This window comes from Adelges cooleyi, unplaced genomic scaffold (genome assembly GCF_023614345.1).
Source record: "Adelges cooleyi isolate 19-005CV unplaced genomic scaffold, UGA_ACOO_1.1 ACOO_flye_CR_arks_rails_tigmint_CR_PRNA_108, whole genome shotgun sequence".
In the NCBI taxonomy this organism is placed as follows: Eukaryota; Metazoa; Arthropoda; class Insecta; order Hemiptera; family Adelgidae; genus Adelges; species Adelges cooleyi.
In genome coordinates, this window is record NW_026095761.1 from 325,959 (window position 1) to 348,717 (window position 22,759).

The 22,759-nt window shown below is 35.0% G+C and overlaps 1 protein-coding gene across 3 annotated transcripts in view; it reads right to left on the bottom strand.

Moving 5' to 3' along the window:
• Window positions 1-22,759, bottom strand: part of LOC126838937 (putative polypeptide N-acetylgalactosaminyltransferase 9) — a 119,440-nt gene that overhangs the window by 10,503 nt on the left and 86,178 nt on the right. For 2 of the 3 annotated variants that reach the window (XM_050573763.1, XM_050573745.1), the window contains exons 5-7: window positions 20,925-21,094; window positions 13,810-13,974; window positions 10,939-11,087 (exon numbers count right to left, since the gene is read on the bottom strand). In XM_050573763.1, the coding sequence (XP_050429720.1) occupies window positions 10,939-11,087; window positions 13,810-13,974; window positions 20,925-21,094 (484 nt within the window). The remainder of the gene's footprint in view (window positions 1-10,938; window positions 11,088-13,809; window positions 13,975-20,924; window positions 21,095-22,759) is intronic. The other variant, XM_050573754.1, reaches the window with a different exon arrangement.

Consider the following 22,759-nt stretch of genomic DNA (forward strand, 5'->3'; position numbering starts at 1 on the left):
CGAATACATAAGTGATTCGCATAAGTATAGGAAAGCTCGGTAGTCTCGACAGCCGAGTATTAGTCACAACGCGGACGCATCAATAACTTTTCTACGCGTGTAATATATATATATATATATATATATATATATTGTATATATATATATATATATATATATATTACATATATATCTAGGTACACTAGAGACAGCCAAAGCCCAAGGCCCCAAACCGGCAGTATATTTTGAGTATAATACAGACCACCATTGGCAAGTGCACACACACACACACACACACTATGTCCAAAATCGATACGCCCGAGGTTTATTCACAATAGACTTTATTTTTTTTTCTTATGATATATTCTTTATTTTTATTCCGCAGTCTTTCCGTTGCGCCCGCCCCGCTTACCGTCTTCTTATATTTTTGTTATCACAAACACATATGCATAAAAATATAATATCTGGAGCAAAAATAAAGTTCTATAAACGTTTGGTAAAACGTTATTATTAAGTTGTCGGTTCCGCCGGCGTTATTCATTTTTTTCATATATTATTATTATTACATTGTCGCCGTCCAGCTCTTTTCCTCCGTCGTCTCATGTGGGGTATTTTTCATTTTATCTCGTTTGAGTTATGTGCGAACCGCCGTCATTAATAACATGAAAAGGATTTGCCGATAATCGAATGTATTCATATAATAAAACGACTTGACAGAGAACGCATCGGATCGACTATATTATAGCAACTTTAACGGGCATTACACAAAGCTCACACAGCCAATGAGTTGGAACGAATCATTGCCTCACTGTATTATAATGTATAACGTGTTGCACATTCTAGTATACTTTTTTACCAAATATTAGTATCTTTTTCACATTTTAAAAAGTCAAATAAAAAAATCTGCACGGCATTGAAACAGTTAAAGAATATTTCAAAAAGTTTCAATTACAATTTTTACGCTTTTAATCAAAACGCAAAATATTAACACTTTATTGGATTTTTTGTCGCTAAATCCGAATTGTATTTTAAACTGCCTCTAAAGTTGTTGACAACATCCAAACAAAACTAATAATTTCCTATCATTGTTCAGAATATAAAAAAAATCTAAAAATTCTACATTAACTCCGAGACCATTTTCTAAATTTAGCAAAGAAAATAAAATACAAAAAACTTTCACAAAAACAGCCATGCAATAAAAGTATAAGAACAACTGAAAGTTTAATAAACATAAATTTTAATTTGATTAAATTAATAATAACTCACAATGAAGTAGAGTTAAGTGTATAACTGTTAGAAGAAATTTTAAGCTTTATTAAAAAAAAAAATATTTTTTCCAACGGGGGGTTTGATAGGCACGTTAGAAAGTGACATGGTGTTTTATTCTTTAATTGTAGGTAATATTTCTGCTTTTTCTGCTGCGTTTTACTTTAAGTGGGTACAAATTTTGGTTTTTGACGGCCGTCAAATGGTTTTGTCGAGAAACGGAAAGTTAACTCTCGTGTAATTGTCCATTTTAAGACTTTCACTGCAGCGTATAGTATTCATGTAATATAATACTGCTGTTAAGTGAGACTATAGAAGTATTTATACTAAGCGAAAAGAGCGAACCTCTTTAGTTGTCCAGCTAATGTACTGAACGCTTTGTTATTATGGCCCAACAGCGAGGTGTCGTTTGTATAATATTATAAAATGTATATGTGCCAATAGCATTACACCGTTTTGGAATAAAGACTGTCCGAGCAAAGTAAGATTAACGGCCAGCTCGGACGGGAAATTAAAAATTAATCTAAGTGCCGTCGCTTATGTTATTATTATTATTATTATTGCAAAGATGTAATACATTACAAGGGTACGAAAATATATATATATATATAAATGTATATTTATAAAACTTCATAGCCGTAAAAATATGTAAGCGCGTGTCGGACGGCCCGGCCAAAAATATAATGTCTCTATACAATGCTTATATGATATTATGTCCGCGATTTTTATGGCGGATCCTCCTCGCCGTTTACGGCTCTCCAAGGCGATATTAAATTTTTGTCCGGCTAATAAGATCCGGACCGGAAAGGAGACGATAGCGGGGGTGGGGACGGGGCGTAAATGTTTTTGGCCTTTTGTATACTTAATATAGTTTGCACTGTGAGCATTGCAATTTTACAAACGGCACAACGTTATCATAGTCCGTGTATATTATATTAGCAGTCGTCCCTTTATTCACCCCGACTATATTGTTTTGCTCTTATGCGGCAGTTACTATATAATATAATATACATATTAAGCACACTATATTGTATACTGTGCCGCCTATTATACGCACACACTACTGTCTTGTCGTACACTGGCCATTATACGGCGAAAACTTAAATATTATATTATAATAACGTCATCGCGCGGATTACGAACTACAGTTGTTTCGAAAAATATACATTTTTTATAATACTATTATTATTGTTTTAATAAATAGTAAATGTTGTATGTGTTTATTGCGACTTGCAGTGTACATATCACAAAAGGAACGGTCACCAAATATCGCATACGTTTCTAGGACTCGAGCAGTTTTTGGAACACATCAAAGTGTTTCGGGCCTTAAACTAGAACGTTATAACTTTTTTAATAATACAAAAGAAACTTACGAAAATGTCGGGTACATGGTGGCGACAAGGGCCAATGGGATGTTTTGTTCGACAGATTGGAGTAAAAGGAAAATGTTTACAAAACTACAATTACAATAAAACCTATTCGTATTGATTTTAGAAGCTTTGTGTTTGTCGGGATTAGCCGCCCGCACGCGACGATAATTAATTTCTAAAATATTAATTTAATGCGTTTTATCAACACTGTCAGAATGTGAGACAACACTACATTTTTATTGTACGATAATAATTTCAAAACTCATCATTACAGTACAATGTATTCATTTTATTTGGCACTTGGAAGGCAAACGGTCGTTTTTCGAGTCTCTGCGGACCACTACACGACCTCTCGCCGCCGACATGAAGTATTTCACCGCCTTTGCATTGCCCCGGAGTTGTAAAAAAAACGAAAATAAAATAAGCCATTCAGAATACAGAAATCAGCGGACGACCCGATCACGTACCGGTCGTCAACTGGCAGCTGCAAAAAATCTTACTTAACTCCACACACACACACACACGCATATAACCAAATAGTTATATAGACACCAATAAAGGCCGTCACGGTCCAGTGGCGGAGGTGATATACGGAGGATTGGAAGATGTTACGATGATAATAACAATGATATAGAAGGCGTGCCTAGGATTTCCTCTATATGCTTTATCATTGTATAGCCGTTGTATATTATTGCAAAATATATGGTTCCGGCAAAAATGATTGGGAGGCCCCCAAGACGGTTGTTGTTTATCGAGGAAACGACGATTTCCGCGATAGCGATTTTTATTATTGTGTCCGCCGCCGTCTCGCCCCACCTGCACCCATTGCCGGTCGTTTTCATTTTATCCTTTTCGTCCTACGGGATATTTTGTTTTTTTGTTTTTATCATCTCTTTCGCCTTATCTCTCTCGCGTTCTCGATAGCCCCCGTGTGTTTAATGTCTCGCGTGATTTTTATGTACACACACACCACCGACCGATCTGTCCAGACAATTTCTCCGTCGGCCAATATCCTCCAGTATATTTTACTGCCTATATATCCTTGCCGGGAGACCGAATCTTACACGGGCAATAATATAATCGTAAAATGATAATAACGTTTATTCAATTTTCCCGGCACTGTCCTGTAAAAATAACACATTATATCGTGCCAATCCAAACGACATTCGCCGAACGGACCTATTTATATTATGTCGTTCAGTTATAAAATCATCGTCCGATTCCAAGTGGAATTCGGGTTTATTCTCCAATAAACCGTATGCACGACTCGAGTGTTAAATAGAAAACTACCAATGAAATCGCAGAATCAAACCGACTAACAGCTGCAGTTTCCGTGTACTTGCAGTTAGACAAAGATCCGATTTTCAAAGAAAATGTTGATGATAGGGTCTCCGTCCAAAAATACATACATCGTTATGAGTAGCTGTTCTTTTTTTAAATAAACTACAAAGTGTGTCTACTAGCGTGTGGACGAAGTGCTCGTATAGGCTTCTCACATAGTAAATCGAGTTAAGAGAAATAGCAGAACGACTATCCAACAACAACAAAGGTGGTTGATTTCTAAATTTATGACCATTTATTATATTCTGTCATGTGATCATTTCTGACCGTATAATAATACTGCTCTGTTTATTGCACGATGCAGACATTTCGCATGAAACTTAATGGTTTTGCAAACACTGCAAGACTGACTTGTTAAAAATTATAGGTTTGTCGGCGAAGTTTTACAAGTGACAAGCTGATATCGGCAAAAATTGTCAAAACTATTGAAATATATTGTCATTAAACGTGTAAATTATAGGTAACATATGATTTTTAGACAATAGTAAAATTAGTTTAAACTTATATTTAAAAAAAAAAGTGTGTTATATCAAATTTTTGTATTATTAAATTTTAATAAAGATCATTTTTAAAAACAATTTTAATCATAAAAGTTCATTATGTAAGATGTACATTAAAAGAGTGGGTAGGAAAATTTTAAGAAATTTAGTTAGTAATGCGAAGAAGATGAGTAATTTTTTAGCATAAATTATATGACAGTTTTTGTTGGATTTGACGTATCATCGACAACACCGCTGTAGGTTTTTTTTATAAAACCGCGTTTCGTTGTATTATTTAAATTCGGATAAATGTTCCGTGCCTGTACAAAAATAAGATAATGTTATAATTTAAAAGCGGGTTATTCGAATGAAACGACTATAATGCGATTATAATAGCAGATGTTCGTGGACGGAGTAGAAAAGCGAGCTTTGTCGACACTAACCGAGCTCCGAGAGAAGGCGAAGCGGTGTACGAAAAATGTAAAGAGGAAAAATTACCAATAAATTATGATTTTAATTAAATTATTAACGCGCCGGTCCCGTGAACGAGTGTTGAAAACATTTGCGTTCAGTTTCTGTCCATTTAACGCGTACAATAAGTAACATTAATGAGACCAGCAGTGGAATTATTACTATTTTTTTCTTTCCTGTTAATGTGAAAACTCCGGAAGCACTAGACGCGAGAGGTACCCCATACTAGAGAGGCGCCTACGCTTTTGAAACAGTAATAAATGTTTTCGTGTTAATCGTTAAAAAAAAAAGAAAGAAAACGAGAGAAAAAATGCCAGTCCAAACACTGTGTTGGTATAGGAAATCAAAAAAAGTTTTTTGTGTGTAGGATTGTGTTTAAATAACATAAATGTATACAAGTGTTTAGAATATTTTATGATAAAGTATTTTTTTTAAATATAGTATCAGGGATGGAGTTATTAGAGTTACCATTAATCAAAGTCATCCAATTCTTCGGTTACGTTAATTGTAACTTATAATTAGGTACTATATAAGTGGAACATTAAAAACTCGAATGAAAAATCTTTATTCAGTAACTACATACATACGTACATCTTTTTTTTGTAATGTATTCGAGAATTGTATTTAAATGCTTTTTAAAAGTATTTTTTTTTTTTACAACGCTGTAACGACAGTGTGCCCAGTGGCTCTGAATTATATATAATGCGTGCACTTCACACACGGATCGTTGAGCGTTTGCGTTTAAGAAATCTTCGACTCGATAACCCCTTAAATACATCCGTCGTTATTACACTCTGCACTCAGTCGTTGTAGACTTCAGGTAGGCACAATGAGTAAAAGTAAAACAGCAAAGGTATAATAATATCATCTGGGACGCACACTTTAATGTATTTTTATTCGTGTTACGCTTAAGCTTTGCGAATAAAGAGAATCGTTTTTTTTTTTTGATAATTTTTTTATTCGCTTTTAATTATTATATACCTACTACAGCGGCCGCGGTTCGAAACTACAAAATATATTTTTTTACAATATCGCCCTAGGCCGGATATGGAGGAATGCGGTCGTTGAATATATTTCAGTGGTTAATCCTGTTTCCAAACGCGCACTAGAAATAAAAAACCATAAAAACTTGTACATCATTGATTTGGCGTCTGTATTTTTTTATTTATTTGCGCATATTTATGTAAAATATTTTATGGCAAAAAAAAATAAAAATCCAATTGGCTTTTTTTGCCGCCACAGCAAAGTAACATATTATTATTATATAACACCCGCGGACGCTGTTTTTAGTCGTAATTTTATTTTAATCCTTCTTCGATGAGCCAATAATATATTCATTTTACTCCTGGTTAATTGTATTAATTGTGTAAAACATTAAAGCATCGGATATTTATATAACATATAGAATTCATAAATATGAGTGAGGTTGTATTATCCTTTTGTCTTTTAGTATATAAATATATAAAAAGTTATTCATTATAATGATTCAACTAAAACTATTATTGTTCTATAAATTAAACAGTTTGACCTAATATTAGAAATTACATAAATAGGTACACTATTGATTGGTAGAAATGTTACAAATAGGCATTACTATATCCATGACAAGCTTATAATTCAGTTTTTTAAACGGTATCCAAAATAATCAAACGCCTTTAATTCTCAGTGCAAATCAATATCACCCGTAGATGTCGCTTTCGTATCGACCAATTTTTCGGTTAAAACTGTTACCCTATGCACTCGTTAAGGGAAATGAAAAAATTTGCCAAAAATTGTAGCCAGATTTTGTAATTTTGACATGAAATTTTAACGAGAACGGACATTGCACTTAGTGAAAACATTTCTCAACTCGTATAAATTTGATATAAATATTTGAAAACTTGAACAATTTTTTTTTTACTTTAAAAAAAATATAATAACAAATTATAGCTTGTCCGTTTTTTTAAAGTAAATTTGATGCGTCGCAACACATTTTAAGTCTAATAGGTATCGCATGAAACAAATTCTTAAAACAAAAAGCTTTATTAAGTGCTTCTTAATTGCGTTTACGGTATCAACCAAAAAAAAAAAAAAAATACTTGACAGTTAAATAATTATTTTTACCAGAATAGAACTCAACACAAATTTACCTAAATCGACAATAATAAAATAGTGATTTAAATTGGAATGTTGGAAATATTAAAAGTTCTTTACTGTTTATAATTCGACGAGAAGCCGAGAAGGTTTATTTTTAAAGATATTTAAAAATGTAATCAATAATCCTTAATCTTGTCAATATACCAAATGTTGAAAATTAATACTTGTTGTTTTATCGGTTTGAGTGGGCGTTCCAAATGTTTTAAATGTTATTTACAAAAACAGTAGTAAAAAGTACAATTCAACACACAAACATCGACTTGACCGATGATTTCTAGGAATTTCCGGTACCTGACCGTATAATATGATGTTTTTTTTATTTTTAACGCGGTACCACCTATTTTTTGGGTGTGATAACCTGCCGGCAATAGCGCCGCCGACGGTTTCTCGCCAACTGTTTACAAAAATAAAGGGGGACACGTTTTCATTAAATATTATTTTAAATGCGCGTCCAGAAAAATTAAAATAATCCCTCTTACCATTATTATAATGTACCTACTCGACAGAGAACCGCCGTGCGCGCGGAGCATCCGGCAGTTTTAATTTCTACCACTTTCACACCCCGGTGTGTATTTCGTTTCAAGAACTCTGGTCATTATTAAAAGCCCGAGGGATTATACCGGCAGAGTATATTAAAGGTCCCCGCCGTTCCTTTGGCCGCAGAAAACGCGCACCGTGCACAAAAATACTTATGGCTCGTGAAAAGAAAAGTATAGCGCGGAGAGTCCAATTTACCGGCTGCCTCTCCAACGGCCGCCCTATCCCGCCTATACATGGCTTTTATATATGCGTGTAACCGGCTGAAAGCGCTATTTACGAGAGAACAATAAAAAAAAAAATTAATTAACTAATAAAAAATTTACAATAATAATAATAACCACAATGAATGACGGGACCGTCTCATTGCTCGGAGTGTCTTCTAATTGACTTTCAGCCAACGACATTCTGAAATTTCCAAAAACATAATTTAAAAAAACACTTGATATACGGCCGTATTGTTATCATTATTATAACACTATATTCGAAATGGTAGTTACGAGTAAAGTGTAATAAAACTGCAACGATGCGTCCAGGCCAATTAATATTGTATATATTTTTCAAGAATAAAAAAACGAACACTTGACATATTAACAGAGATTATTACGGGCATGTATAGTGTAATAGTATAGAAAAATAAATGGTGAGTTTAAGACTAGTTTTTACCCGGATAAGGCGAAGCAATACTAGTGATGGAGGCAAAGAATGAACAACGTTTGAGTAGAACACACATGAATATCTTTATCAATTACCATTTTGATATATTATATGCCTTATCCCCCGGCGTGTCCTCTCTAACAAACAATTTTTATTGTCATTTGAATTTTCTTGCTACTTTTATTAGTTTACTGTTCATTTTAAGCACCATTATCGTTACTATCATATTTCTCGTGAGCCCGTTCCAAAGACGTCGTTCGCCGTAAAACACTTAGCCCGGCATTAGTGACCGTGTACTCACTTGTTTTCGTGGTGTTTAATTATTAAAAAACGCTAAGTCAAGACGGCGTCTTGTTTATTATTTATTATGCTTAAAACCGTTTTCACGCTTAATATTTCATACATTAGTATAACATTTTCTATTGAGATACAAAAATGCACTATCCGGTTAAGTCGAGTGTAGAATAGAAAAGTGTTGAACGTTTTTTTTTTTTTATTATTATTATTAAGCGCCCATTTGGCATTTATTATGTTTTTTTTTAAAAGTACTATAAGTTTTCCTGGGAAATAATTAATCGATTTACATTCCAAATGGCTCTTAAAAAATAACAAAGAGCACCAATTCCACTGAACTAACGATGCGCTCCGTGCTCACACTTAATATTATCGTTAGACTTTAGAAGTGTTCTATTTAGAAGACTTTTCATTTTTGTGTATTTTGTGTTTAAATATAAACGCTAACCTTATAAACGCTATACAACGAAATACATATATTTTAAACGTTTCGGTTATTAAATTAACATTTTGACTGGAAAGTGACATTTAGCGAACATTGAATAACAACACAACGTTCAGGGAATTATTATAGTTGAATAACAGCTGTCATTTTGATAATACTGAAAACGCGTCTGTTTTACAGAGAACACTTAAAAGTTATAATCCCCTATTGTTATTTAGTATGAAATTATGATAATTTGATATCATTTTGTTAATTTTATTTCAAAAATTTGTCTGTAGTTTTTTTTATTATTAAGAAGTTATAAATAATGGTATATTCGCTTTTACAAACTAAAATATCGAAAACATATTTTTTGGTATAAAGAATTTAATGTTTTGCAAATTATGTTGTTTAAATGTTTTCAATAGATATTTTAACGGTCCTTTCTAGCCAAAAACGCTTACAATTTTTTTTAAAGTATTTAAAAAATATATTAAAATTCTTAGGCCAACTGTGTATTAGCATGGTTTGGGGGGGGAATCATATTTTATTTTCCTGAAAAAAAAAAATACACTTGATTGAACCCTTCTGTGAAGTTAATACTCGTGGTAATCGTGATTGTGTTTTCTTAATTTTTACTTAAATACAAATCAAATACCAGTCCTCAAGTGAACATTGTAAAATAATCTAAAAATGGTATATTTGAATTTTTTTGTAATTTTGCCACAACAATTATTTTGTCAAACAAGTAAAGTAACACGCCTATATTATCCTTAAACAACAGAAAGTGAAAATGTAAAAAATTAGCTATTTTGTAGGATTAGGTATGACATGTAAATTCTTGATATTGGCTAAAAAAAAATCATTTTTTAGAACTACTATTTCGGCGCAGAGTTAAACAACGATTCTCGGTTCGGTAACTACTAATACAATCGTTTACTATACAGTTAAGTCAGGACGACGGATGTGATTTACGATCGTCGGCCGTGGTATTGTTTTTCTTTTGACCCCAGAATGCTGATAATTATTTAACGCTCGTTATCGGCAAAGGGATAAGAGGCTTAGAAACCGGCAAAAACTAGGTTGGCAAATTCGTTTGGCAAACCTTTCAACAACGATCCCTTATACACAAAGACTAGTATGTATGTAATGTATATGTGTGTGTGTGTGTGTGCTGTTGGTTTTTACTGCTGTTAATAAGTTGTCGTGGTCGGTAAATCGAAATTCGCCACTTGCCAAACCCCGGACAGACAATTAAAGCAACAGAATAAAAACCCTTAACAACGAGCGTACAAATAAAGGCGTTGTTAACATTGGTATAGGTAATATAACGATATATAGTATATATATATATATTTATAAAAGTACACATGCTTAGAACCTCTGACGAGAGAACACGAAATATGCATTACATACATACCGCACTATAAATTTGCCAATATAAATCAAACAGAAAGATCCCCCCCCCCCCCCAAAAAAAAAATGAACATTTATATTTTTAAAGTACCTAAATAAAATATGTATGAAATATATATATATATAAATATTAGAGCGTACCGAATGGTCTCTCGAGAAATCTTTTTTACACACATATTTAGTATAGGAGTGCGAGAATATCGTTCTTGGTAGCGTTTACTTTGTACGGTTATTTTTATTTTTTTTTTTACAAGCAGAAAAAAGCGTATTTTAAGCTACAGTAAAAATGGGCTCTATTTGATTTTAATTAATATGCCCCATTAGAGGGACAAAGGAGCGTATCCGCGAGGGAAGTGGCAAGCGCGATATGCACACATATAGCTGCTATGCCAGTTTTTTTTTTTTTACTCCTCTCTTAAAGAAGAGGTCCTTTCAAAGGGAATTACTATCATTATTATAACAACCGGACGTGATCGAGTGGCGGCGATGTCAACTACTCGACGACGGTGTATCATTTATCGGTTTTAATTAATATCGCTGCTTTTGTATTGTTATTATTTTTTTTTACCTGTAAATTCCAATCGAATCCACCCACGTTAACGCCACCGGCGTCTCTGTAGTGGAACTCCAACGTAGTATCGTCGATCACGTCGATCACGGGACACACCACGGTCGAAGCTTCCCTGGCTATTCTGTCCAACAGCGGTTCAAGCCACCCTAAAAAACACAAGCACCCCATACGTGTTATGCGATGACAACAAGCAAACATAGAACGTGCGTTAGTATTGTAACGATAAATAATAATAATAACAACATCGAGTTCGGTTGACTATGAGAAGAGTCACCCCACAATGTATTTACGAAGGACTATAGGGAATAGGAAAATATTCAACAGAGCTTAGTACATCATATTTACCCGATAAAGGCTATGAAAAAAATATATTTTTAAGTTAATAAATTCCTCAATAGTAATTGTTTTAGCATTTTAAAACATTTTGCTGTTAATATTTTGACAGCAATCAAAATTTTTACAATGTTCTTTACATAATAAATCAATTTTGAAATGTTTAATTCATTCGGATAGTGTTATTTGAAATTTATCGATTAAAATATTATTATTTTGTTCGTATTAATAATGCTTTATTCAATTTGTTTTAGTTGTTATTCAATTAAATGGCGCCCAACTCGGCCCCGGTGTAATAAAATTCCACAGAGCGCAACATTGAATACCCGGACGACCTTTGAGTACCTATTTGAAATGTACCAGCAAATAGCAATACGAATAATATACATATATACATTTACACAATTAGCTTTTATCGTGCAAGTGTGCTTCGGCGAAAAATAATACAGCCCGAGACCGTGTGTAGTAACATACCAGTAGACGTGATTGAGACAATTTTCGTTGGAAATCGAGCTCGTTAAAATCAAAAATAGTAAACTTCAAACGACAGCCGACGAATCGATTTTCGGGGGCAACAAGTAAGTAAACAACAACAACAAGACGGTGAAATCCGAATCTGATTTGAGCAATAATGAAGTTCGCGGAACAAGGTAGACGATATGCGCGGAAATTTCAGTGCGATGTCTGTTGGACGTCTCTAGTTTTGTTTTAGTGGTGTTTATCCGCCGAGTTGTCTTTTTAACTTCTCATACTTAACACTCAACTGCTGCCCCCCCCCCTTCACCGGCTCCGGTCATAACGTATCCAGACGGAAAATCATCTCTACGCGTGCAGGTAGGTACATTACTTAATACGGTTTACACGTTAATCATTGAAGTGTACTCGGGCTTAGTGAATATCATATGGATGTATATGCTCAGTGCAAAACTTTCGAAACGCTCTCCGTGTTCTCGTGGGACATCAAAGTATGCGTGTGTATGCGATTCTAGGTAAATAACAGAAAATACGCTAATATCCAGACCAGCCAGAGTCAGCTTTGCCCGTGTAACATGTTCGGATTTCAAAGTTTAACCACCGGCCCGGACTATATGCGTGTATTCACTTTAATATTTTATGCATATTTTTACTTTTGGCAAAAATCGTCTTCTCCGTGTCGAACGTGGCGTTTCGCGAAGGTAACGGTTCTACAACGAAATCCCAAAAGGTCCAAAAAAAAAAAAACAACAACACTAAACCATAAGAAAATTACTTTCGTCCGCGGTGGGCACGTTAGGTGTTGTACACCATTGAAACAAACTCGCACATGGGCTTGAAACAATAAAGTAGTGTACACAATCCCTACACTCGAGTAAAGTCGGAGGAGACATAATCGTATCAAATGTTTAAAAAAAACCCTAAAACATTATTTTTAATTTGAAAAATAAAAATTGTACTCAAATAAACTAATAACAGAACAATTCGAGTAAAACGAATCCGAATAATAACCAATAACAATTATTTTTTTATATTCAACTAAGCGGTACAATATTGTTGTCGTTTAGTGTCACTCGTTTTTAGAAAATAAGTTTTCAATGTGAACGCAGTTTAGGTAGTTCGGATTGATTCGAAATTCTAATGTGTTACACTATGATCGAATAAATAACTAATATTGAGCGAAGCCAGCAATGATGTTTGGAAAGCGTTGAATAAGAAAAATAAAAAAACCAGGAATGTGTTGAGTTAGTATAGATTTAGGAATGCGGAAATGAGTATGGATTGAGTTGACTTAAAAACACTTATTAACTGTTTCGGTTACGAATATTGGACTCGTTGTTAATTGATCGCCTAAATATTTTTGAAAAACAGTACAACGACCGAAAACAATGGACGGAAGGCATCGCGGTATAATAAGCATTTAACCCGCGATAATAGCCCGTTTATGGAAAAGTGTTGTTATTAGTTCCGATTAAGGAGGAGGAAAGTGTTGTTTATACCACATTATATTGTATTGTACAACATACCGTACAACAAGCGATTATTAACACCGAGTTATAATTACAGACTATGTTTTGCAAAGCCCCGCACGAGTATAACAACGAATTGGACGTTCCCGATAAAAAGGCCAGTGGTAAGTTTTCGACTGGATGTAAAGCAATGCCAAACAAAAGTTAAAAGGACATTTTTATTCCACATAATATATTATTATCGTTACGCGAATAGCATGAAAACCAAACGGACACACACGGATATTTCCGAAACGGCTGGGATCTAGACAAAAAAAAAAAAAAAAAATATGTTCGCAGGTCGATTGTCATCAATTGAAATTTATTACCGTACTTGTCGGTGGAGTTCGAAGCAAAGTGAGATTACAAATGTGAAAACAGCGCATTTACGCGGCACACGGCGTCGGGGTTTGTCCCCCTCCCCGGGTCGTTGCCGTTTTTATTAGCCACTAAATCCTAAGGCAAACGACCGTTTTCCGAAAATCCAAATGTGCCCGTCAAGTATAAGGTATAATAATAATAATAAAAAAATCGGTACACGATTTGTGGTTACCTTCTGTGCACTCGCAATGCGAATCGAGATAAGTCAAGACGGGCGCGGAAGCGTGTCTGGCGCCCATTAGTCTGGCTCGTATCAGTCCCTCTCTCTTGGCCGCCCGAATTATTTTCACTTTTGGATAGTTTTCCATGTATTCCTCGAGCTGTTTCTTGAGATGAGCTGCAAACATAATACAATGCAAAAAGTTAACACAACCGAAAACATTATTATTAAAATATTATATTGTACATCGGGTTTCAAAAGCAGCCCTAAGACATTTTGACAACGCGTTTGTTTTCTAAGTGACCACAATGTATTACATGTTATGTAAAACTATTATTAAATATATCAAATAAAGAATATAACTAATTCGTACTGTGTTTGTTTGATATTCTTGGTTGGTTCTATCTAAAGAAATTATGTGTTGTTTTGTGAAAATGTTCAAAAATTGTACAGCTGGTTTTAAAACTAGGCGCCTTAATCAGTAGCGAACTGTACCCTAATCGTATCCGCCATAATACTAAAAATTTAATTTTTAAACACATAATAATTGTCATTAGCTATTATGCTTTTGTCGATATTTGTATTTTTATCTGTCAACGCTGAACCTCCCTTATTTACTACTATTTCTACTACTCACTTACGTATAATACTTTCATACTGTGCTGCTTTGAACCAACCATACACAGATTTTGTCGAAGCTTAAGTACACACGACCGTGCGTATCGTAGTACATGTTGTTAATGTAAAACGAATCGAATGTATAAAATATTATTACTAATCTAGTAAGGGAAAACGATTATAAAACCTTTATGAAAAAAACCATACAACAGTTTAAATATATAACGTTTCTGTAGAAAAAAAAAAAATTAATAATAAAACCGTTCAATTGAAAACACGCCGGCAATGGCAAGTTTATACTAATAATTTACACAGTTCGAAATAATACAGTACGTTTTGTATTATATCAAATATTACTAGTTTTAAATTAAATGAATTTTTCAAAATTTCTTTGGAAAGACGAGCAAAATATTTGCTATTCAAATACTTGTCGAAACAGTGTTTTCCAGTGTTAAGTTAGAACTTTTACTGGCTATAATTTCGAGAAAAATAGTCGGGTCGAGTTGAAATTTATTAGGAATATTTATTTGGTATGCCTGCACACGTCAGCTGTATCAAATTTAATTTATACCCATTTCCTACCCCCCTAGGGGTGTTACAAGTTTTTTTGGGGTTTTTAGCCGCGATTTTAAGACATTTAAGTTGAAAATTTGCCAGTAGTTAGAACTCATATGTATCCAAATTTTCAAACTGATACGTTAAAAAAACAGAATAAGAATTTAATTTTGAATGTTTGTTTGATTCATCCTGAAAAGTTGCAAAAAGTCGCAGACGAGGAGTGATAAAAAAAACCTGTATGGTATGCCCTCTAATAAAATATGATCCATACAAATTGCCTCCACTCGATTCGCAATGTTATAGCACGTTGTTATACAATATTATGCTTTACGTTCAAACCGTTTAAGGCTCTAGCCGAACATAAAACCTACACGAGGTGACGAAAACAACGGTAGAAAGCGCAGCAACAACAACGACAAGTCGAAGCTTAAGTACACACGACCGTGCGCGTATCGGATATACATGTTGTCGTTCAAAGCAGCTGAAAAAACGAACATATCTTCTTCTTAGTCACAGTTCAAATTCGCGTTTTACGGCGAGTGTCACAAACAAGTCTGAGCTACGTCTGAATTAGCGAGTCGAGTAAGTCCGAACAAGACGTTTGTTTCGTTTAAAAAAAAAGTTAACATGTATCGTTTTTTAAACGTAATTGCCTTGGTCGGCTTAGCGTGTTGGTCCGTCGGGCCATCGACACCGGCCGTTCACTGTATGACCCCAATAGAATTGTTCGACAACATGAACAAGGCGCTGACGAATCCAGGTTGGAAGACGTTAAACGTAACCGTCAGAGACCGAGAAACAAAAGTTTGGGTCCACAGCAATGTACTGCACGAACATCGTCAGTCGGAACCGCCCGTGACCGCGGACAACGCAGACCTGAAACTCGGGTTCATGTCGCTCGTCTTAAGCTGTAAGTACGCCGATATAGTGTTGTGGTACGTGGAAGCGGTACGGCTGATACTGGTGGATTACCAGCAGGCAACACCGTCGGCGGAAATAATCTGGCACTATGACTTCTGGCAGATGATGCAAGGAATCAACGAAATTCGGCCCTTGCTGAAGCACATGTACGGCGCCATCGCGTGCGTCAACGACATGGACCGGGTGTTCACCCAGCCCCGGTTCCAGGACAGCCTGCGGACACTGATAGAGGAAATTGACGCCATCTATGAAAACCACAAATCCGTCTTGAAGCCGTTTCGCATGATCGCCATGACGCCTGATCTATTGAGTAAAATATATGATTCGTTTGTGACATCGTTTGTCACCTATTCTTTAACGATGATAGATTTCCTGGCCGAATTTTGCGTTGTTCAGCGCACGCCTAACAGAGAAAGCTTCGAAAGTCTTCACCAACAGGCTAAACCCTCGTTAGACCGAGAAATGAACCTGCGCCAATTCCTGACCTTCGTACTCAACACCACGGCTCAGGACAACATAAAGAAATTCTACCACGACCTCGGTTTCCGGTGCGTGACAGGGTGTGTCACGCACGAGACGTTTGTGGTTTCCGTAAATAATTGACGGTAATCTGCATTCACTTTTCAACGCTACATATATTACTGTCTGTTATTTTTTTAAATAATAATATTGTAACTATTTTTGTTTGAAAATAAATTGATTTAACTAAACAACTCTGTAGTGTATAAATTTATAAATGTTTAAGTTAACCTATATATTTTGTTTAAATGCAGTATGCAAACACTTTAAGGCAAAATCAACAACTGACTGTAAAGAACTGTATTATTCAACATCAGACGAAATACCGTTAACAAGAAATGCCGGTCGGTAGTCGATAATTAAATTATAACACATATATTCCGTTTTGACGTTAATTGTGTCAGTACAATAATTATCACATATTATCGCGTTAAGGAAATTTAATAAAATCAAAGTTCGATTTCCAATTTATATTATATCTCAGCTGTGCTACTAAAATATGCCTTGCAATGAGACGTTTTTGATTCATTTACAGCGCGTTGGTTGAACGAATACATCATTTTAAATAGTATTTATATTATAATTATATTAGGTAACAAAAAAAAATTCAGTAAACTAAAGAATAACAATTATTCTTGTTTACGAGTTTTGTAGTGTTCATTTAACAATTTTAAAAATCATTATTTTTTGCATTGTTGCTGTTGTTAGTGTAAAACGAATCGAATGTATAAAATATTATTACTAATCTAGTAGAGAAAACGATTATAAAACCTTTATGAAAAAAACCATACAGCAGTTTAAATATTTAACGTTTCTGTAGAAAAAAAAAAAATATTAATAAAACCGTTCAATGCAAAACACGCCGGCAATGGCAAGCTTATAATAATAATTTACACAGTTCGAAATAATACAGTACGTTTTGTATTATATCAAATAATACTAGTTTTAAATAAAATGAATTTTTCGAAATTTCTTCGGAAAAACGAGCAAAATATTTGCTATTCAAATACTTGTCGAAACAGTGTTTCCACAGTGTTTCCAAAATCAAAAAAAATGTGTGATTACAGAAACAGTTTTCCTTATCTGAGAGATGGCTTTACCTAATTCAACCTTAACATAATCTTATAATTTTATTTTTCGAAATAACTTAATATTTCAAAACGTCAGCTACAAAAAAAAATTATTTTTGTTTATTATTGTTCAACTTTTTTTTTCTACAATTGTACATCCATATTTCTTTCTAATACAAAATGTATACAACAAAAAAATGATTTAACGGGAGTGTCAAGAGAAACGCAGAAAGAGACCCTCGAGTTAATGTACTTGTTTAATAATTTTTTTTTTGAACAGTGTTCGAAAGAAATAGTAAATTCAACTAATAAACATCATCACATTTTCACATTTGCAACAATAACTGGAGAGTTCCCAAACATTTTCAACGTTTTCAAATAAAAACATGTTTCGGTTGTTAACATCCAGTTGGTTAGGCGAGTAGTAACCGTAGTAGGGTTTTGTTTGGTGTTGAATTAATTCGATTGGAGTACACTACACTGTGAAGTGAGTGAGACGAGACAACGTGTGCAGTTTAAACGGTACAAATCCCAACACGAACCACGCGTTGTTGATTTAGCAAGGTTTCATATTGTTTGTGTCGCTGAATATCCGCCATTCTAAAAGCGGCGGCGGGACGATCGAGAACGAGAACAATGATCCATATTGTACTCCGAGTAACTTCATAAGCAGTTGATTATGTTTGCATATTATTTATGTTTTTGGAGTATACAAACCACCGACAGCGAGCATAGTATATACGTATCGTCGATGCGTTTCACCGACTTGAATGTACTCTTCTCGAATGTTATACACACATTTGTACACATTTGTTCGGAGCATCGGCCGTATTCTAATGCTGTGTGGGAATTCTATTCAAGTCGCTGAAAATGATTATCTACTCGAAACGCTCGGGAGTGGGGGTTTTTCTTATGAAAACATAAAAAAAAAAAAATAATAATAACCATTTAGGATGAATGTCGTACGACGAAACACAGGGACTAAACAAAACCAATATTACCTTTATGTTAAATTTTATACACCATATATTATGTTCGTAAACCGTATAGTAAAAATATATGGATCAAAATATTTTAAAACCAATACATACATACACCGCAAAATAATATTATATTACAAACTAATTACTTTTCTTAGAAACGTATAAAATCGAAGGAATTATTCGATTATCCGTAAACTACTATCGTAAGAGTAGGACGTATATACTATATTATATATCAAATATGTAAGTAAATTTCAGAACATCACCGTCGGCAGTATTAACATTACACTTAGTTTTCACAACATAAACACTGTGTCAGTTCATTAGGATATAGCAATAAGGCTTTAAGGAGTGGCAATTGTTTTTGCCAAAAATGCACATAGATTAAGTTTCTTAGGTTTTTGAAACGAAGGAGATATAAACTGCGCCCCGATTTTTTTAATAATTTAAAAATTCAGCCAATATTTAAAAAAAAAAATATATATTTTTGACACAGTATGAGTTTCGATTTTTCTGTTAGAACATCTTGAAAAACCCAAAATTTCAACGATCTTGGTCAGGATACCACTTGCCAAGTGGGGTTCAGTTAGGAGTGACGGTGTTGGTTTTCCAGGATTAAGTTGAAAAGTCCGTTTATTCGACACCTTGTACATTTCCTTATCGCGTACACTTGTCAAGCAATTCGGTCACATCTATTGTACCTAGGATAGGATCTTCATTCAATCCCTATCTTCCTCCACACTATTCGGTGTCTACAGGTGTTCTTTATAATATCATCTTTCGTCTTACGACAAATGTATGTCCACGTTGGAATTTAATATTTTTGTTTTCAACTCTCACAAACGCAGTGACCGAATGCTGTTTGCCCACAAAAACTGGTCCCGGGAGAGATGCACGTTCCCGGGAAACTAAGCAGTTTTAGCGCATAATTTTCCACGGACAAAATTAAAGATGACGAATTTACATAAGTGACTTTCGATAGTACATGTATTATTATTTATTTCTCTCGGGGCAAAGTTCGAAGACGTCGAAATTTGCATTTTTCAGCAGTATTTTCGTCGAGAAAAAAACGCGGACACGTCTCTATGATATCGTTCACGAGGATAAAATCGCTGAGTTTCCCAGAAACGTGCACAACTCCTGCGAAACTTGGCGCTACGAAATTTATTAGTCGAATAACGTGTTGTTAAATGCAAACTGCTAAACTATCCAAGGTGGTAAATGCACGTGCGAACGGTTTGAACGGGAGAATGGGGTTTCTCGGGATACTGAAAATTAGCGCTTTTCAAAATACCTATATTTAGTGACAGAGATTCGCTGACAAAAACGTCTAACACTAATTTTAAGGTTTTTATAAGCTCAAGCTCCCTTCCCCCTCCCCCCCCCCCCTTAAATCTCCACCCGTGGCCGTAAACGGTTGAACACGAGCGATAATTTATACAATATTGGTGTATCTACTGTTTACATACAACAATACAATATTATTATATGATTTTATTTATGTGTCCGTCCGCGAACCGAGCGCAACAGGAATGCACCACTATTGCCTATCCGTAACGCCGTCTTACGATTGTCGTTGCTCGTTCAGTTTTATTATCATCGTGCTGATCGCTTGTCTTTTTTATCGAATTTATTGGGTTTGGTTTTTGGCGTCGTAAAAAAAAAAAAAACAACTCAAGACTGATTGAAGACATTCAAGCAATTGACCACCGTTTCCGCGGCCTTTGCCATATTATGGTAAATTTATACTACCCGTTCGCCAAATGTCCACATGCGCCAATGGTTCATCGAAAACGACATCTGTGTTTGATGTAGATTGATGGTTAAAATATTAGTTTCGATTTCGGACAAATTTCGCCTCCCCTCCCCCCCCCCCACGAAAGCGTGCTGTATACCGGGACACCGCTCGCCGCTCGAGTACAGGCGCGTTTTAATATTAAAATTATTAATTTTTGCAAAACATATATTTGTAATAGATATTTGGAGAAAAAAAACATAGATTTATTATATTAGTATAAACTATACACACTGTACTATTGTTTTAAGTGAATTACAGTATTTTAGAGCATTAGAAAAATTATATTTTCGCCAACGTTCAAACCTCGCCACACAAAGATTTGCTATGAAAACGGTTGCCTTAATAAATCCAATGGTTTTTTTTTAGATACAGCAAATATGTATAACACGTTAAACGTCTCAGCGCATCCGCTAAAACATTTTTAAACTGTGTACTTTTTACGATATAAGATGACGGGCGTAGAAACTCTTTGTTATTTTTCTGTTCAAGGCGCAGTTTTACACGATGGATATTTCATTAAGTTTATCCGTGGACAACCTAGGTGTACTATATAAATTATGTTACCCCAACTTTTGGAAAGCTCAAGCAGTTGCCTGGCTACTTTTTTTTTTGCCGCGTTCTCAATAAACTTATAAACTTTATAAGAAGGTGTGTACTCACGCATGTCGGAAAAGTCGTCGACTAGAATGATTTCCCTGATGAGATGTTCCGGAGATCTGTCCAGTATGGAATGAACAGTCCGCAGTAGCACGGACCAAGCTTCGTTGTGGAAACACACGACCACCGAAGTCTGCGGCAAGTTTTCCACATATCTTCCCGGTTGTTTGCACCTGCACACAAAATACAATTTTTTTTTAGCTCTCCGCTCGAAGATGTCTTTGCGGGCACATAACGATAACAAAATAATAACAATAGCATGATATACATCCGCCGGGAGAGGAGTTATTGTTGTGTTATCCGGCGGTCGGGTTAATGGTTCCCCGGGGCAATGAATATCAATTACTGGGTTGCAAACGCGCGGACGTCGCCGTCATTAACTGACGCCGCATTAGCACACACCGACGGATAATAATAAGTATATATTTTACTTATGTAATAATATATATTATATAGGTGCCGACACCGACCATCGCGATCACTCGGGAGACGACACTATCGCTGTAATATAAAGAATACTACTACTACACGTCGGCCATATCGTTTTCGTTGACCGGGTAAATTAATTTAACCCAAGGGTTCGCCCGACAAAAAAAAAAACAACACATCTAGGGGACAAGGCGAATAAAAACCCTTTTATTTATTATATACAACAAGGTGGGCCCCGTATATCAAGCGATTGTGGGATTTGGCGGGCGCCGCCTTTTTCCTAGAGGCCGGCACGCGGACAATGAACTACTAATTCACAGGGATCGATATAGGATCGAACGTGTGTTCGTTGTATTATGCGTATAATATAAATATACATATATATATATATATAATAAATTTAAGGCAAAAGTTAATAAACTGAAATTTCTGAAAGGTCCAGCCGCGAGAGGTCCGCGACCGTTTAGAGGGCGAAAGAATTGCTGGCTGTTGGGGGGGGGAAAAAAACAAAGCGCTTTTCGGCCGGTGGCTTTTTGATTTATTGCCGTTAGGTCCCGAATTAGCCACCGTACACGGTGAGAGGTGGGGTTGGTTTAGATAAAAAAAAAAAAACTAAACTAAAAAGCGAATTCCGCTTGGCCTTTGTTCTGGTAGTCAGAGTTTAGCCATTATTCCGGATCATCAAAGGCGCGCACAACAGGTGGCTTTTGTGCCACCGCGAGACGTCCGGCGAGGCATTGGAGTCGTTGGATGTATGAAACAGACGCACTCTGTCGTGAGTTTCAATAACGACAAAATCACATTTTTCCTTTTTATTTTTATTAGTAACGTAATGCTTTTGAAAGGTAGTACCCATGTATACACTAGTATGTGTACGCAGCGGTTCCTTTAATTGTAAAACTACTCTTTCCGTCGAGTATCCGCTACTTTTATAAATAAAATAAAAAATATTTAATCAACTCTAAACGCAGCTTTTCTTTGCCTGTCTAATAAAAATAAAATCACAATTATTATTTTCCATAAGCCATATTTCACAAAGAACGGTGCGCACAATACAAAATAATCACACGGTTTGCTGCACAAAGGTTCTTCGGGAAATTGCAACTATTATTGTATCGCTTTCGCAATTACGGTTACATTTCCACGATTTGCATTATTGTCGGTAAAATTACAACGATATTTTAACGGGTTCGTCGTTTTCGGAAAACTACATTAATTTCAATTTAATATTTACACAGAAATCACAACTCTCTGTTAGTATTGTCACCAAGCTATTTTCTAGCGCACGGTTATAACTATACACTATCTATTATGCACTCAAAATGGTAATTGAAACGACTTTGTAGCATTGAAGTTTTATTTAGTTATTATGTTGAAAACCAATTTGTTATTTTCATTTACACGTCAAT